We start from the raw sequence: 14,892 nt of genomic DNA on the forward strand, positions 1-14,892 counted from the left end.
CCCCCTCAGGGCGAAACAAAACCCTTCGCCCTGTCGAGTCTATATCCCTTACAAAAGAAATGTTCTAATTTCCTGCACTGTCAAACAATCAGTGGTTTGGATAGTAACGGCAGCTAGCTTGCCTTTAGCAAACTGCTTTTGAATTAGCCATGTCCCCCTAAATTAATATCAAACTTATTTACGTTTTGGGGGGCTTATTTTCAGCCGACAGTACTATTTGAATCGCAATTCCATCTGAAATACTGCCAGTGACAACGTTGTTACAGTAGCTTGTTTCAAAGGGGGTTCCTTGTTTCAAAGGGTGTTCTTAATGAATTATGCAATATGAGTAGGCTAAATGCTTAAAATATCACCAGAAGGGAAACGGACCCACCTGCATCTGAAGCAAGCAAACACACCCTACAATTTCCCCAGAAATTGTACCCTCTCTAGTTAAATGTATAATGCAATATCGTTGACGAATAAAACAAGACGAAATGTTGTTTACAAAACAAAAACTAGACGAAATGTTATAACATTATTTCGTCTTGTTTAGTCGCGTTATTATTTAAGCAATAAGCCCCAAGAGGCCGTGGTTTGCGCTGATTTTAGAACAAGTAAGGGGAGTTGTTAGGCAAACAACCAAGTTTTTGTAGCCTGACGTTGTCATACTCATAATTCTAGTCAGAATATGAGTCTGAAAACTCTCCGTTGGGCTGTGACTACGGGGCGTGTTTCAACCGAACTCGTAAAACAAATGCCTCTTTGCTCAATTGGATAGACCTACAACCAATCAGAGCAACGTAATATGTTGTTTGTTGAAAACGAATTCAACCCAAGGGCTCTTTCGTGACGTTGTTGATTACGTTACTGTTGATCATCTGTCCATCATCGTATAAAGCCCGCCCTGGCAATTTCAATGGTATGCCCAGATTCTGGTTTTCTGTAGTTGTTCCCCAATACGAGACCCCCCAGACCCAACTTCCCGACCAAATGTTTTTGTGGGCGGGGAGAAGTTGGGCTGGCAGCCAGGCTAAAGTTTTTGAGAAATCACAGCGAAAACCCCCTTACCTGTTCTAAAATCAGCGCAAAACACGGACTCGCGGGGCTTATTGCTTTTCGCTCTGGATAAGAGCGTCTGCTAAATGACTAAAAAATTTTTTTTTCTAAAACTGCTACTACAAATATTTGATATGGTTTCATAAATAAAAACAATTAGAAACAAAATAGTTTAATAATAAACCGTCATTCTTCCGCCACTACAAAGTATAGTTCCTAATATGGAATATGGAATGTTAAAGAATGTTATAAGGACAACCTCTAAGGTTATGCTGGATTTTACAACGGCATGGAACGCGATACAGCCAATCACAATCAAAGATGGGAACAACCAGTTTTAGAATGTTAGCTAACTCATGAGGCTGTGCTTAATGTATCTCATTTTAACGTTAGCTTTAGACGTTAGCTTTAAACGTTAGCCACTGGAGCTGAAACCGACTGAGAGTCTGAGACAAACGTCTGTGACTAGCGTGTGTGTGTTTGTTGGCCAAATACTGTAGCTAGTTTTGTCATTCACCTCACACTGAACTGAATTTAGCATCAACAACATGACTTTAAATACCTTATTCTAAACCAATAGGCCTACATTGAACAAATGGTTTTGGCATTAACATGCCTCTTGAGACTATACTGCTTAGACTACTTTCGTTTTGATTAAAAAGAGACTAAAATAAAATTTTCATTGACTTAAACTAGACTCAATTTAATCAGTTTTCGTCGAGTAAAATTATACTAAAATGTCATCAGATTTCGTCGACTGAAACTAGACGAAAATAGTCATGGATAAGTGTGACTAAAATAAGACTCAGACTTTTAGTCAACTGAAACTTGACTAGACTAAAAAGAGTATGAACGTGACTACAACTAATAAAACTAAAATGACAGCTTTGAACAAAGATTAGACTAAAAATAAAATTGAAACAGGCCCCAAAAAACAATACTAGTGCAATGAATCATGGGTAACATAGTGCTGAGTCGAGTTAGTTGTTTAAGGTTAGGCTACATAGCGAACATTTTACAGGCACTGAGCAACGACATGGTGCAAGCATTCGATTTAGACAGCGTTTCTCCTCAAGAAAACATTCCGTAACGTTTTAGCTAGACCTAAGATAATATGAATGAATAATATTAATTATTTGTCATTAAGTTTTGTTCAGTTCATCGTTCTCATAAAAAGGAACTTGTTCAATGAACGCATTCTTTTGCACAACACTGCTGCTACAGTAAGCTATCCTCAGGATTTGCAAGCTAGCTAAACTTATAATATATCTAAAATAATTTGATAGACAAAACAATGGATTCTTCCACTAAATGAGTGACTTGGCTTTATTTCTGGACATACTATCCACAACCTAAGTGTGTTACACAATGCTATAAGATTGCCTATACTCGTGCATTGCTCTTGGTACCCAGAATGCCCTGCGGCAAGCTGAAAAGCTACTAAGTTAAGCAAAATAGCTTAATTTAATAAGCATTGTTTGGAGTTGTATTGTTGTGGTTGTTCTGTTTTGATATGTGTAATGCTATGGTTTATAGTTTAAATAATGTGTGTTCACCCTGATTGGGAATGTTGTCTAGTTAGATCGCTATCCAAGCTGTCCGCTGCCTCAGCATGAACGTGCAATTGATCAATTGTAAGCAGTGTTCTGTGCAACGGTGCGTTGTTAACTTGTAAAGTGCGGCTTGTATTCCAGTGCGGCTTGTACTCTGATTTACAAACACATATCGCAAATTCTGAGGAGGTGCGGCTTGTACACGGTGCGGCTTATTTTCAGTAAAATACGGTAGTGATTAGAAGGGTTACCTGTCTGTCTGTCTGTCTACCTGCGTGTGTAACAGACGTGGTCTTGTTCCGTCAGAGGTGTACGGGACGATGTTTGCCCCTCACTGGGGTTGAACACGCCGCCTCTGACTTCCCAAGCGTGACCACTTCCAGCTACGCCAACATAAAGCTAGCTATTTGTTGATGCGGGTGGCCTGTTATGTACTTGAGGAGTGAGTTTAACCGATACACACCGGCTACACGCGCACTCTGCTCCTCCACTCAATTGCTCGTTATTGTAGTTTTGTGGGAGTGGCTTTGAAGGGAGGAGGTGGGATATTTTGATTTGAATCCTATCAAACAGAAATTAAAATAGCTAGCTTCACAAAACTTGCCTACCCTTTCTTTAATCATATAGGCTATTATTGTTTTGAAGAAAAACCAAATTACTGAGGATTTGGGCAGAATATAAAAAGTGTGCTGTATTCTGTATTGCTGCAGTGAAGCCAATATGAGTGCCTTTAAACATTCCTTAATTTATTAGGGTGTGCTTGCCTTTCGGCGAGCACAAACCATTGTTATTTCACATATATTATTTTTATTGTTTATTTTCGCGCCCTTAAGGCTCAGTCAATATTTGGACTACATAGACAATGTCGATGTCAAAAGGTTCGTCTTGGTCACGATTGCGTTCTATTGGGATTTATGTTCCGTTGCACGGTTTAGGTTTTAATTCAGTTTTTGTGGCAAAAGTGAAGCTAACGGTGGCTAACTTGCTAGCCACAGTCACTGACGCTACTGACGTCACTAACGTCACGAAATATCGCGTGACTAACTCTAGCTGAACATTAGCAGCTCGTTAACTTCTGGGAGATAGCTAGGCTAACTGCTTTACTGGAAGGGAGCTGCAGAAACACGACAAGCAAATAGGCCAGGGTGATAACTATTTACTAATTTTACTTTGTGATATGAAAAACAATATAAGCTGATATAAGGAAGTAGTTGCATTTACTTTCGAAAACATTAGTCTACTATTTCACTGAAGCATTAGCATCATGACATTAGCCTCTGTTGTCCGGGCAACACATACTACAGTGGTCTATGATGCATATGTTTTCAATCGTTAAAATAAACATTCCTCACAATTACATTTTCGTTGTAGGATTTATTATGACATTAGATTACAAGTAAACGATTTGATGGTGAAATTATCATTACCTGTGGTTTCAAACCAGTGTAGCTCATTGCAACGCTGTACTGTTAGTAGCTAAAAAAAAACATCTCCACAGCTGTTTACAGTAGCCTACGTAGGATGTCAATGATGTTCGGCACTACGTACCCTTACTTAAATCAAAAGTCTTTCAATAGGTGAAACTATCTGACTAGTGACTACTAACCTGAACTCCATTGCCATAGCCTAAACTTCAATCTGTTCATGAAAATAATTCATTTCAGCCTAGACCGTACAACTTTCAATTTCCCCAGAAATTGTACCCCCTCTAGTTTTTTATGTTATAACTTTCCTTTTTAAATAGAAAACCAGACACAGAGTATGAGACTCAATAGAGTATATTAATATTATTATTAGTGGTGGGCATAGATCATTTTTTAATCTAGATTAATCTATATTAAAATGGCTCATTTGAATTCCACTGAAGGCATTCAGAATATGTGTGCTACCCTAATAATGACTAAAAGTAAGTCTTGCCTCGGTTGCACTCAAACATAATAGTTTGACGACGACTCTTCCCCTGCGCTACATCAGTGCTTGGCCCGGCATCTTCCTCATTAGCTAAAGGATGCTAGTTTATGTGGTATTTGAGACTGGAATAACTCCTACAGTAAACTAATTCCGCATCGCAAAAGGTGCAAACAACCTTAGTCTTGTCAAGGTTTCCATTGGGAAGCTTCTTTAAAATATATTTTCCCTGAAGCAAACCCGGCAGCTTCATAGCTGCATCCATGTTAGCATGTCACGTTTGAAGTGGTAATTTCATACACAAGGCAGACACACAGGTTTGAAGACTCATTCTCGCCCCCTACAGTGCAATTCGTCTAGGTATACATCCGAGCTAAAATATCAAGGTGAAAGTCATCATAGCTTGCGTCGTATAGACCCAGCTCCCAACCCAACTTTAAGAAAAGATTAACGGCGATATTTTTTTCATCGCCCGATAAGAGTCTCACGTTAACGCAGCACGTTAACGCCGATAACGGCCCACCACTAATTATTTTATATCAAACTTTGCAATTCTAGCCCATTCATGTTATTGTTAATTTACATGTAATGCTTATTGTGTAGTAATTAATCATATAGGCTATTATTATTTTGAAGAAAACAAAATTACTATGAGGAGTTGTATGCCAGAGATTATGTTTTTCTCAGTGTTGTGTGTTTCTCCAGTAAAAATAACATTACATATGCAAAGTGGACATTATGACAGACAAAATAGTTTTATATTATAAGATTTTATATGTGAAAGCTGAGTTCTCATTAACTTGGAACTGTTTCTTCCAGATCCCCTACTGGCGAATAATACTTGATCATGGGCGGAGACTAGACAGAGGAGATACCTTAAGGCTCCAGAGAGACTACAGACACTTAACCAGAGAGACTGCAGAGAGAGACGCAACTATAGAGAGACTCAACCAGAAACAGCAGTAACCAGACAGAAGATCAACCAGAGAGAAACAAGCTTCCAGAGACTAAATACAGGATCCAGAGAGACCAGACAGAAAACCAAGAGAGATCTGAGTTATGGAGACACATCACTGTGACACATGTGGGAAGAGCCTTTCCTCATCCAGTAACCTCAAGAGACACAGGAGGATCCACACGGGAGAGAAGCCCTACAGCTGTGACCTCTGTGGTAAAACCTTTAGACAGACTGGGGAATTGACAGTTCACCGCAGAATCCACACTGGAGAGAAGCCCTACAGCTGTGACCTCTGTGGTAAAACCTTTAGCAGGTATACCAGTTTCACAAATCACTGCAGAATCCACACTGGAGAGAAGCCCTACAGCTGTGACCTCTGTGGTAAAACCTTTAGACAGGCTGGCCATTTCAGATCTCACTGCAGGATCCATACTGGAGAGAAGCCCTACAGCTGTGATCTATGCAGTCAAACCTTTAGCCATGCTGGCACATTCAGAGCTCACTGCAGAATCCACACTGGATAGAAGCCCTACAGCTGTGACCTATGCGGTCAAACCTTTAGCCATGCTGGCACATTCAGAGCTCACTGCAGAATCCACACTGGAGAGAAACCCTACAGCTGTGACCTCTGTGATAAAACCTTTAGCCATGCTATCACTTTGAGAAATCACAGCCGAATCCACACTGGAGAGAAGCCCTACAGCTGTGACCTTTGCGGTCAAACCTTTAGCAGGTATACCAGTTTCACAGATCACTGCAGAATCCACACTGGAGAGAAGCCCTACAGCTGTGACCTCTGTGGTAAAACCTTTAGACAGGCTGGCCATTTCAGAGCTCACTGCAGGATCCACACTGGAGAGAAGCCCTACAGCTGTGACCTCTGTGATAAGACCTTTAGCCATGCTTCCACTTTGAGAAATCACAGCAGAATCCACACTGGAGAGAAGCCCTACAGCTGTGACCTCTGTGGTAAAACCTTTAGACAGGCTGGCCATTTCAGAGCTCACCGCAGGATCCACACCGGAGAGAAGCCCTACAGTTGTGACCTCTGTGATAAAACCTTTAGCCATGTTTCCACTTTGAGAAATCACTGCAGGATCCACACTAGAGAAGCCCTACAGCTGTGACCTATGTGGTCAAACCTTTAGCCATGCTGGCACATTCAGAGCTCACTGCAGAATCCACACTGGAGAGAAGCCCTACAGCTTTGACTTCTGTGATAAAACCTTTAGCCATGTTTCAACTTTGAGAAATCACAGCAGAATCCACACTGGAGAGAAGCCCTACAGTTGTGACCTCTGTGATAAAACCTTTAGCCATGCTGGCAATCTCAGACGTCATCGCAAGAGGTGCATTATCTATGATAGAAAAACCAAGGGGGTGAAGTTGTCCCAGCAGTCACCACCTGAGGGAACTTCTGTATGACCCACAGCTGGGAGAACTAGTGGCCTTCACCTACTGGGACAGCACATGCAGTAACACCAGATCTACAGTCCAACATGACAGGACACAGGGAAGATACTTTACCTGTCTGAGGACATGACATTATATTCACTGTACGTCACGCTAAATACAGCAGATAGTTCACATAGAAAGTACAGCAGAAGATCAAGAACCAGAACAAGCAAGACAGGCATTATTTTTTCGCTTCACAATTTGTTCGATTTTTCATCAAATTTCAATTCAATATATGCTTACATTTGATTCCAGCGACATTTACATTTACAAACACTCTTATCCAGAGCGACTTACAGTAACACAGGGACATTCCCCCCAAGGCAAATAGGTTGAAGTGCCTTGCCCAAGGACACATCGTCATTTTGACATGGCCGGGAATCAAACCGACAACCTTCTGATTAATAGCCCGATTCCCTAACCGCTCAGCCATCTGACCCCCTTGGCTGGCCCCCCCCACTGCATCAAAACCTTGAAATGTATTGTTTTTCTTGCAGTTGAGTAAACTCATTGTTTAAAAGAAATGATATATTTGTTTATATATACTGTAACACAAACTGCCAATGAGTTCTGATATTGATTAACTATAACCCTATGGATCTTTGAAATTGCCCCCATCTACACTCCCAAATACTGTGGTTCAATGACATACTCATGCTAAAAAGCATGCTGATGCTTTTGTAATTATTATTTTTTGTAAAAATGACTAGTAATAAGTAAAACATTCAATAAAGACAGACATGTTTGATGAACAGTAACACAGCTGAAAGACAACCTGTCAGACACATTCATCGCACACTATTACCATACTGTAACCAAGGCAAGTGTAAAGCCTAATCCCTGATCCCCAACATGTAAAAGCATTGGCTTACAATGTTTTCAGCATTTTAAATGAATTGCATTGACTTTGGCATAAAGTTGTCAGAATTAATGGTTAACTGCACTACTTGCTGTCTTACCTTCCAGTACATACTGTTTCATCTCAATCTCGTAGAACTTGTTGGTGCCAATGATAATGCTGTAACCTGTGAAGTGGATACAGCTACAAGGCTCTGACGTCTCAATCTCCTACAACAACAAACAACATATGAAAGATTAAATAAAGTGATTCATAAAATGGGTTGGCGTGCTGTGAAGCTTTTACAACACTTGTAATCTGAGCTACATTGGAATGACAGGCAAAAAATGATTAACTTTAATTTCACAGCTTTATCTCTTTAAATAAAAACAAGCGGAGATTATGTTCCAGAACCATTTTTGCGTTTAAAATCTTGCTACAGTTAAAGCCTTTCATGACTGAGTCTGTACTGTATCAATCACACAGATCTTCTCCGCTCCAATTATCCTGAGCCGTAAGTAGAATTTATTATTAGGTTTATGGGAAAAACGATCAAAAGTATTCAAGCAGAATTGTGCATCTCAATGCCTAGATGCTGCTTAAGGACTTCTTTTTGTGCAGTCAAAACAAACCTTTCTAATGCAAAATTTATTGAGGCTGTCATTATAGCGTAGGATGGTGATCTTGTTGGGCATCGCAGCACAGATACATGTCCCATTGTCAATCTGGAACAGAGAGAAAACAGCATCAGGACACATCACATTCATTACGTCATTCAAATCATGACATCCCATCATGAATATAATCAATTATAAGTCATCAATGAACTGGGTAACACAGTGTGGCATTGATCTACATCTATGTATATAATATTTTGCTAATCATAGAAACAAAATTAACAACATAACTATCATTAAATACAAACTGAATTTGTTTAATTAAATATTAAACTCCATTATTCAATTGTGAATTGCAGGTGCATGGCTAAAATCCAGTAGGACTGAAGCCAGCTTTGTACAATCAAGTCTTAAACTACAGTGGGAACAAACAAAAAAAAAAAAACGACAGTGTCATGTCCTTGTGGCAGCTGTGCAGCTGCAGCATGTTGAGATGAAACGGCGAGTGCAGCATCCCTCACCTTCCCAGAGGAGAACAGGTGGCATCCCTTGACCGTCTCAAAGACATAGGGGCTGAGTTCGGGCTGGGCGGGGAGGTGCGACTGGGACAGCGACTGCTTCACCTTCTTGATCTCCACCAGACACAGCGCCCGCTCCTCTCCTGAAGGGGAACACAGAGCCACGTCAGGTCCGGGGGGCTCCACGCGTGGTCCTCCCCACAGGGCCTGAAATCTACTCACTCCCTAGACAAAGAACTTCAGGCTGGCCCATCAATCCGTTTGAGAAAGACCCCAAAAAACATTGAAACAAAAATGCATTTGAGATGATCTTCTGAAATAAATCGCCAGGAGGAAACGAAAATGATGACAGTCTCATACAGACAGACACCCATGGCGCACTTGGTTTTGAGGACCACCCAAGACCAGGGCGTTCCTAGTGATGACATGTACCCAAGACCAGGGCGTTCCTAGTGATGACATGTACCGAAGACCAGGGCGTTCCTAGTGATGACATGCACCCAAGACCAGGGCGTTCCTAGTGATGACATGTACCGAAGACCAGGGCGTTCCTAGTGATGACATGTACCGAAGACCAGGGCGTTCCTAGTGATGACATGCACCCAAGACCAGGGCGTTCCTAGTGATGACATGCACCCAAGACCAGGGCGTTCCTAGTGATGACATGCACCCAAGGCAGCCCTCTACTGACCAGTGATCATCAGCAGCTTTTCGTGCTCGTTCAGGATCTGGATCTGGAAGACGGACGCCAGCCCCGGGATGTGAGTAAGAGAGTTCTTAATGACGTTCAGCGCGTACAGGCCCTCTTCTGAGCCCACCAGCACTATCTAGGGAGGGGCAGAGAGAAGGTCTTAGATCGACAGTACCATCACTATCTAGGGAGGGGCAGAGAGAAGGTCTTAGATCGACAGTACCATCACACCAGCACAGGCGTTGGCCTTCAAGTTAGTGCTCCTAAATGACCATCCGTGTTAATACTTGCATCGACCGTATGTGGCTTTCCCAGGTATGTTTTTGTACCGTTGCGTACGATGTAACGTTTCCCCTTCAAAACGGCAAAGCTTGGTTGTTGACTCCGCTGGTGGCAGAACAGGGACCAGCTTACTGTGACTGCCTACCTGGTCGGTGAGGGGGAGAGTACAGTTGATGTCCAGACGATCGTCTCCCTCCAGCTTCAACAGAGAGTTGCCCAGCAGTTTCTGACAAAGGAAGGGACAGTGAATCACAAAGAGGCTAGGAGGTGTAAATATTTCACTTACACTGAGGTACATAGTTAAGAAATGTCGGTGCTGGTAACAGTGCACCCCCTCAAAAAAACTTGTCTCATTGGATGACAGCAGCCAAAGCCCAACCCCCCCCCACCTTGAAAACACTGTGGCGTGCTGAAACTAAGCCCTGAACTCCAGCATCTCCATTTCAATAGATCAGCTAAATATGGGCCTGGAGTTAATCCTTCTGTCATTCTTTCCTGTAGCAAAACACCACCACATACTCTGCCCTCTTTTTTATGGACTCCATAATATAAATAATATATATTTCACACACCAAAACGCTATTGATGGTGGCAACTGGAATCCTTAAGGCCTCAAGTGTTCATCCACCTTTACTCAAGAAGTAATTTCAAATCCAGCCTTTCCTCCTTTGCCAGTAGATACTTTATGCACCGGCAATACCTTGTTTGAAAAAATATGATTTGCAACTATACAACCTCCACCCACTCCACCCCAAAATTCTAGAACAAGAATTTGGTCCATATAATAGAAGATTAATGAAATTACCAATCATCGTGAAGTCATTCAAGTTTACTATAGAGGAGGGGAAAAGCACTATACAACTCTAAAAATACAGAATTCTGACTGCACCAGGTCAACTAGGAGGGCTCTTGCCAAATGGCTAAGAAGTCCTACAACTGAATTGACAAAGACAAGACAGTGTATATTCACTATTCACTAGTGAATGTACTATTCCTAGCATAACAGGACTTGTTAAACCAATAGGCCTACGACTCATGGTTTTAACCTGCATTAGATGACACCTGTATCATAACCAAGTTGATAAACCCAGGAATTACTTTCTACTTCATGTTTCCACAGTACACTGAACAAACTTGATGGGCGGAACTTCCTCGGACACATGCAAGTATTCAAAAACACACAACTGTATTCATGCCTATTAAAGTTATGAGATGTGAAAGAGGTTGCAATCACATAGCCAGCTGACAAGTCCTTCAATAGGACAATTTGATCAAACAGAGTTGGAACTCAATACAGCTTAAATGCAAACCAGTGTGCAGGGTAATAACAGTTTCTTTCTGCTCTCTTCTCCGCAGCATACATCACTACCATCACCCCATGATACAGTCCTAGCCCCTGAAGACCGCTGCTAGAAAAACACTTCCTGGTACTATATTCACTACGAAACATGAAGAACAAGCTTGACGAATCCAACCCCTCCTTCGATGACGTACATGGGTAGGTTTTGCCATCCGTCAATGTATTTAGCAGTTCAAACTGTGGCTCGTAGTTAGTAAAGTAGTTCACAGAGTGTTGGAACAAACATGACAAATACAACAGCGCATGTTTGTATGGATGGATGTGCTGCTGGTGGCAAATATGCATTTCAGACATAACATGGGCTGGTGTGGATGGGGGGAGGGGTCACAGGCCTAGGAGCAGCTCCATCACTACATCTGGCTTGGACTGCACAGCTGTGTACCGTAACAGTGGTGTGTGTGTGTGGGTGTCTGTGTACCATAACACTGGTGTGTGTGTGGGTGTGTGTCTGTGTACCGTAACACTGGTGTGTGTGTGGGTGTGTGTCTGTGTACCATAACACTGGTGTGTGTGTGGGTGTGTGTCTGTGTACCGTAACACTGGTGTGTGTGTGTGTGTGTGTCTGTGTACCGTAACACTGGTGTGTGTGTGGGTGTGTGTCTGTGTACCATAACACTGGTGTGTGTGTGGGTGTGTGTCTGTGTACCATAAACCTGGTGTGTGTGTGTGTGTGTCTGTGTACCGTAACACTGGTGTGTGTGTGTGTGTGTGTGTCTGTGTACCGTAACACTGGTGTGTGTGTGGGTGTGTGTCTGTGTACCATAACACTGGTGTGTGTGTGGGTGTGTGTCTGTGTACCGTAACACTGGTGTGTGTGTGTGTGTCTGTGTACCGTAACACTGGTGTGTGTGTGGGTGTGTGTCTGTGTACCATAACACTGGTGTGTGTGTGGGTGTGTGTCTGTGTACCGTAACACTGGTGTGTGTGTGTGTGTGTCTGTGTACCATAACACTGGTGTGTGTGTGTGTGTGTCTGTGTACCGTAACACTGGTGTGTGTGTGGGTGTGTGTCTGTGTACCATAACACTGGTGTGTGTGTGGGTGTGTGTCTGTGTACCGTAACACTGGTGTGTGTGTGGGTGTGTGTCTGTGTACCATAACACTGGTGTGTGTGTGGGTGTGTGTCTGTGTACCGTAACACTGGTGTGGGTGTGTGTCTGTGTACCATAACACTGGTGTGTGTGTGGGTGTGTGTCTGTGTACCGTAACACTGGTGTGTGTGTGGGTGTGTGTCTGTGTACCGTAACACTGGTGTGTGTGTGTGTGTCTGTGTACCGTAACACTGGTGTGTGTGTGTGTGTCTGTGTACCGTAACACTGGTGTGTGTGTGTGTGTGTGTGTGTCTGTGTACCGTAACACTGGTGTGTGTGTGGGTGTGTGTCTGTGTACCGTAACACTGGTGTGTGTGTGGGTGTGTGTCTGTGTACCGTAACACTGGTGTGTGTGTGTGTGTGTGTCTGTGTACCGTAACACTGGTGTGTGTGTGGGTGTGTGTCTGTGTACCATAACACTGGTGTGTGTGTGGGTGTGTGTCTGTGTACCATAACACTGGTGTGTGTGTGGGTGTGTGTCTGTGTACCATAACACTGGTGTGTGTGTGGGTGTGTGTCTGTGTACCGTAACACTGGTGTGTGTGTGGGTGTGTGTCTGTGTACCGTAACACTGGTGTGTGTGTGTGTCTGTGTACCGTAACACTGGTGTGTGTGTGTGTGTCTGTGTACCGTAACACTGGTGTGTGTGTGGGTGTGTGTCTGTGTACCATAACACTGGTGTGTGTGTGGGTGTGTGTCTGTGTACCGTAACACTGGTGTGTGTGTGTGTGTGTCTGTGTACCATAACACTGGTGTGTGTGTGTGTGTACTGTAACACTGGTGTGTGTGTGGGTGTGTGTCTGTGTACCATAACACTGGTGTGTGTGTGGGTGTGTGTCTGTGTACCGTAACACTGGTGTGTGTGTGGGTGTGTGTCTGTGTACCATAACACTGGTGTGTGTGTGGGTGTGTGTCTGTGTACCATAACACTGGTGTGTGTGTGGGTGTGTGTCTGTGTACCGTAACACTGGTGTGGGTGTGTGTCTGTGTACCATAACACTGGTGTGTGTGTGGGTGTGTGTCTGTGTACCGTAACACTGGTGTGTGTGTGGGTCTGTGTACCATAACACTGGTGTGTGTGTGGGTGTGTGTCTGTGTACCGTAACACTGGTGTGTGTGTGGGTGTGTGTCTGTGTACCGTAACACTGGTGTGTGTGTGTGTGTCTGTGTACCGTAACACTGGTGTGTGTGTGTGTGTGTGTCTGTGTACCGTAACACTGGTGTGTGTGTGTGTGTGTGTCTGTGTACCGTAACACTGGTGTGTGTGTGGGTGTGTGTCTGTGTACCATAACACTGGTGTGTGTGTGGGTGTGTGTCTGTGTACCATAACACTGGTGTGTGTGTGGGTGTGTGTCTGTGTACCGTAACACTGGTGTGTGTGTGGGTGTGTGTCTGTGTACCATAACACTGGTGTGTGTGTGGGTGTGTGTCTGTGTACCGTAACACTGGTGTGTGTGTGGGTGTGTGTCTGTGTACCATAACACTGGTGTGTGTGTGGGTGTGTGTCTGTGTACCGTAACACTGGTGTGTGTCTGTGTACCGTAACACTGGTGTGTGTGTGGGTGTGTGTCTGTGTACCGTAACACTGGTGTGTGTGTGTGTGTGTCTGTGTACCGTAACACTGGTGTGTGTGTGTGTGTCTGTGTACCGTAACACTGGTGTGTGTGTGTGTGTGTGTCTGTGTACCGTAACACTGGTGTGTGTGTGTGTCTGTGTACCGTAACACTGGTGTGTGTGTGTGTGTGTGTCTGTGTACCGTAACACTGGTGTGTGTGTGGGTGTGTGTCTGTGAACCATAACACTGGTGTGTGTGTGTGTGTGTCTGTGTACCGTAACACTGGTGTGTGTGTGTGTGTCTGTGTACCATAATACTGGTGTGTGTGGGTGTGTGTCTGTGTACCGTAACACTGGTGTGTGTGTGGGTGTGTGTCTGTGTACCGTAACACTGGTGTGTGTGTGTGTGTCTGTGTACCATAACACTGGTGTGTGTGTGTCTGTGTACCATAACACTGGTGTGTGTGTGTGTCTGTGTACCATAACACTGGTGTGTGTGTGTGGGTGTGTGTCTGTGTACCGTAACACTGGTGTGTGTGTGGGTGTGTGTCTGTGTACCATAACACTGGTGTGTGTGTGGGTGTGTGTCTGTGTACCATAACACTGGTGTGTGTGTGTGTGTGTGTCTGTGTACCGTAACACTGGTGTGTGTGTGTGTGTCTGTGTACCATAACACTGGTGTGTGTGTGGGTGTGTGTCTGTGTACCATAACACTGGTGTGTGTGTGTGTGTGTGTCTGTGTACCATAACACTGGTGTGTGTGTGTGTGTGTGTGTCTGCATTAGTGATAAGAAGCACAGGTCAGGAAAGCTACAGTTCTGTATTGTACTGTTAAGCAAGTATGTATGTACAGTGCACAGTAGGGTTACAGCCCAGAAGGTTAGTTAACAAAAGTGACAATAACATTTTATTACAATTATTCTTTACAAAAGTATATTCTTGCTCATCGCTACACCACTGTTTTCTGACCCTGAGACATCTTAATAAACTGGGTGTATGTAGCAAGAAAAAAAACATGTATTCAATTTGT

At 43.4% G+C, this 14,892-nt stretch overlaps 2 protein-coding genes across 2 annotated transcripts in view; one reads left to right on the forward strand and one right to left on the reverse strand.

Moving 5' to 3' along the window:
- Nucleotides 1-14,892, forward strand: part of LOC124471292 (NACHT, LRR and PYD domains-containing protein 12-like) — a 1,476,309-nt gene that overhangs the window by 269,602 nt on the left and 1,191,815 nt on the right. The gene's annotated exons all lie outside the window — the stretch shown is intronic.
- Nucleotides 1-14,892, reverse strand: part of cita (citron rho-interacting serine/threonine kinase a) — a 71,447-nt gene that overhangs the window by 16,115 nt on the left and 40,440 nt on the right. The window contains exons 38-42 of the mRNA XM_047025725.1: nucleotides 10,004-10,084; nucleotides 9,577-9,712; nucleotides 8,889-9,028; nucleotides 8,383-8,475; nucleotides 7,872-7,980 (exon numbers count right to left, since the gene is read on the reverse strand). Coding sequence (XP_046881681.1) covers nucleotides 7,872-7,980; nucleotides 8,383-8,475; nucleotides 8,889-9,028; nucleotides 9,577-9,712; nucleotides 10,004-10,084 — 559 coding nt within the window. The remainder of the gene's footprint in view (nucleotides 1-7,871; nucleotides 7,981-8,382; nucleotides 8,476-8,888; nucleotides 9,029-9,576; nucleotides 9,713-10,003; nucleotides 10,085-14,892) is intronic.

The sequence above is a fragment of the Hypomesus transpacificus genome, chromosome 9 (genome assembly GCF_021917145.1).
Source record: "Hypomesus transpacificus isolate Combined female chromosome 9, fHypTra1, whole genome shotgun sequence".
Taxonomy (NCBI): Eukaryota; Metazoa; Chordata; class Actinopteri; order Osmeriformes; family Osmeridae; genus Hypomesus; species Hypomesus transpacificus.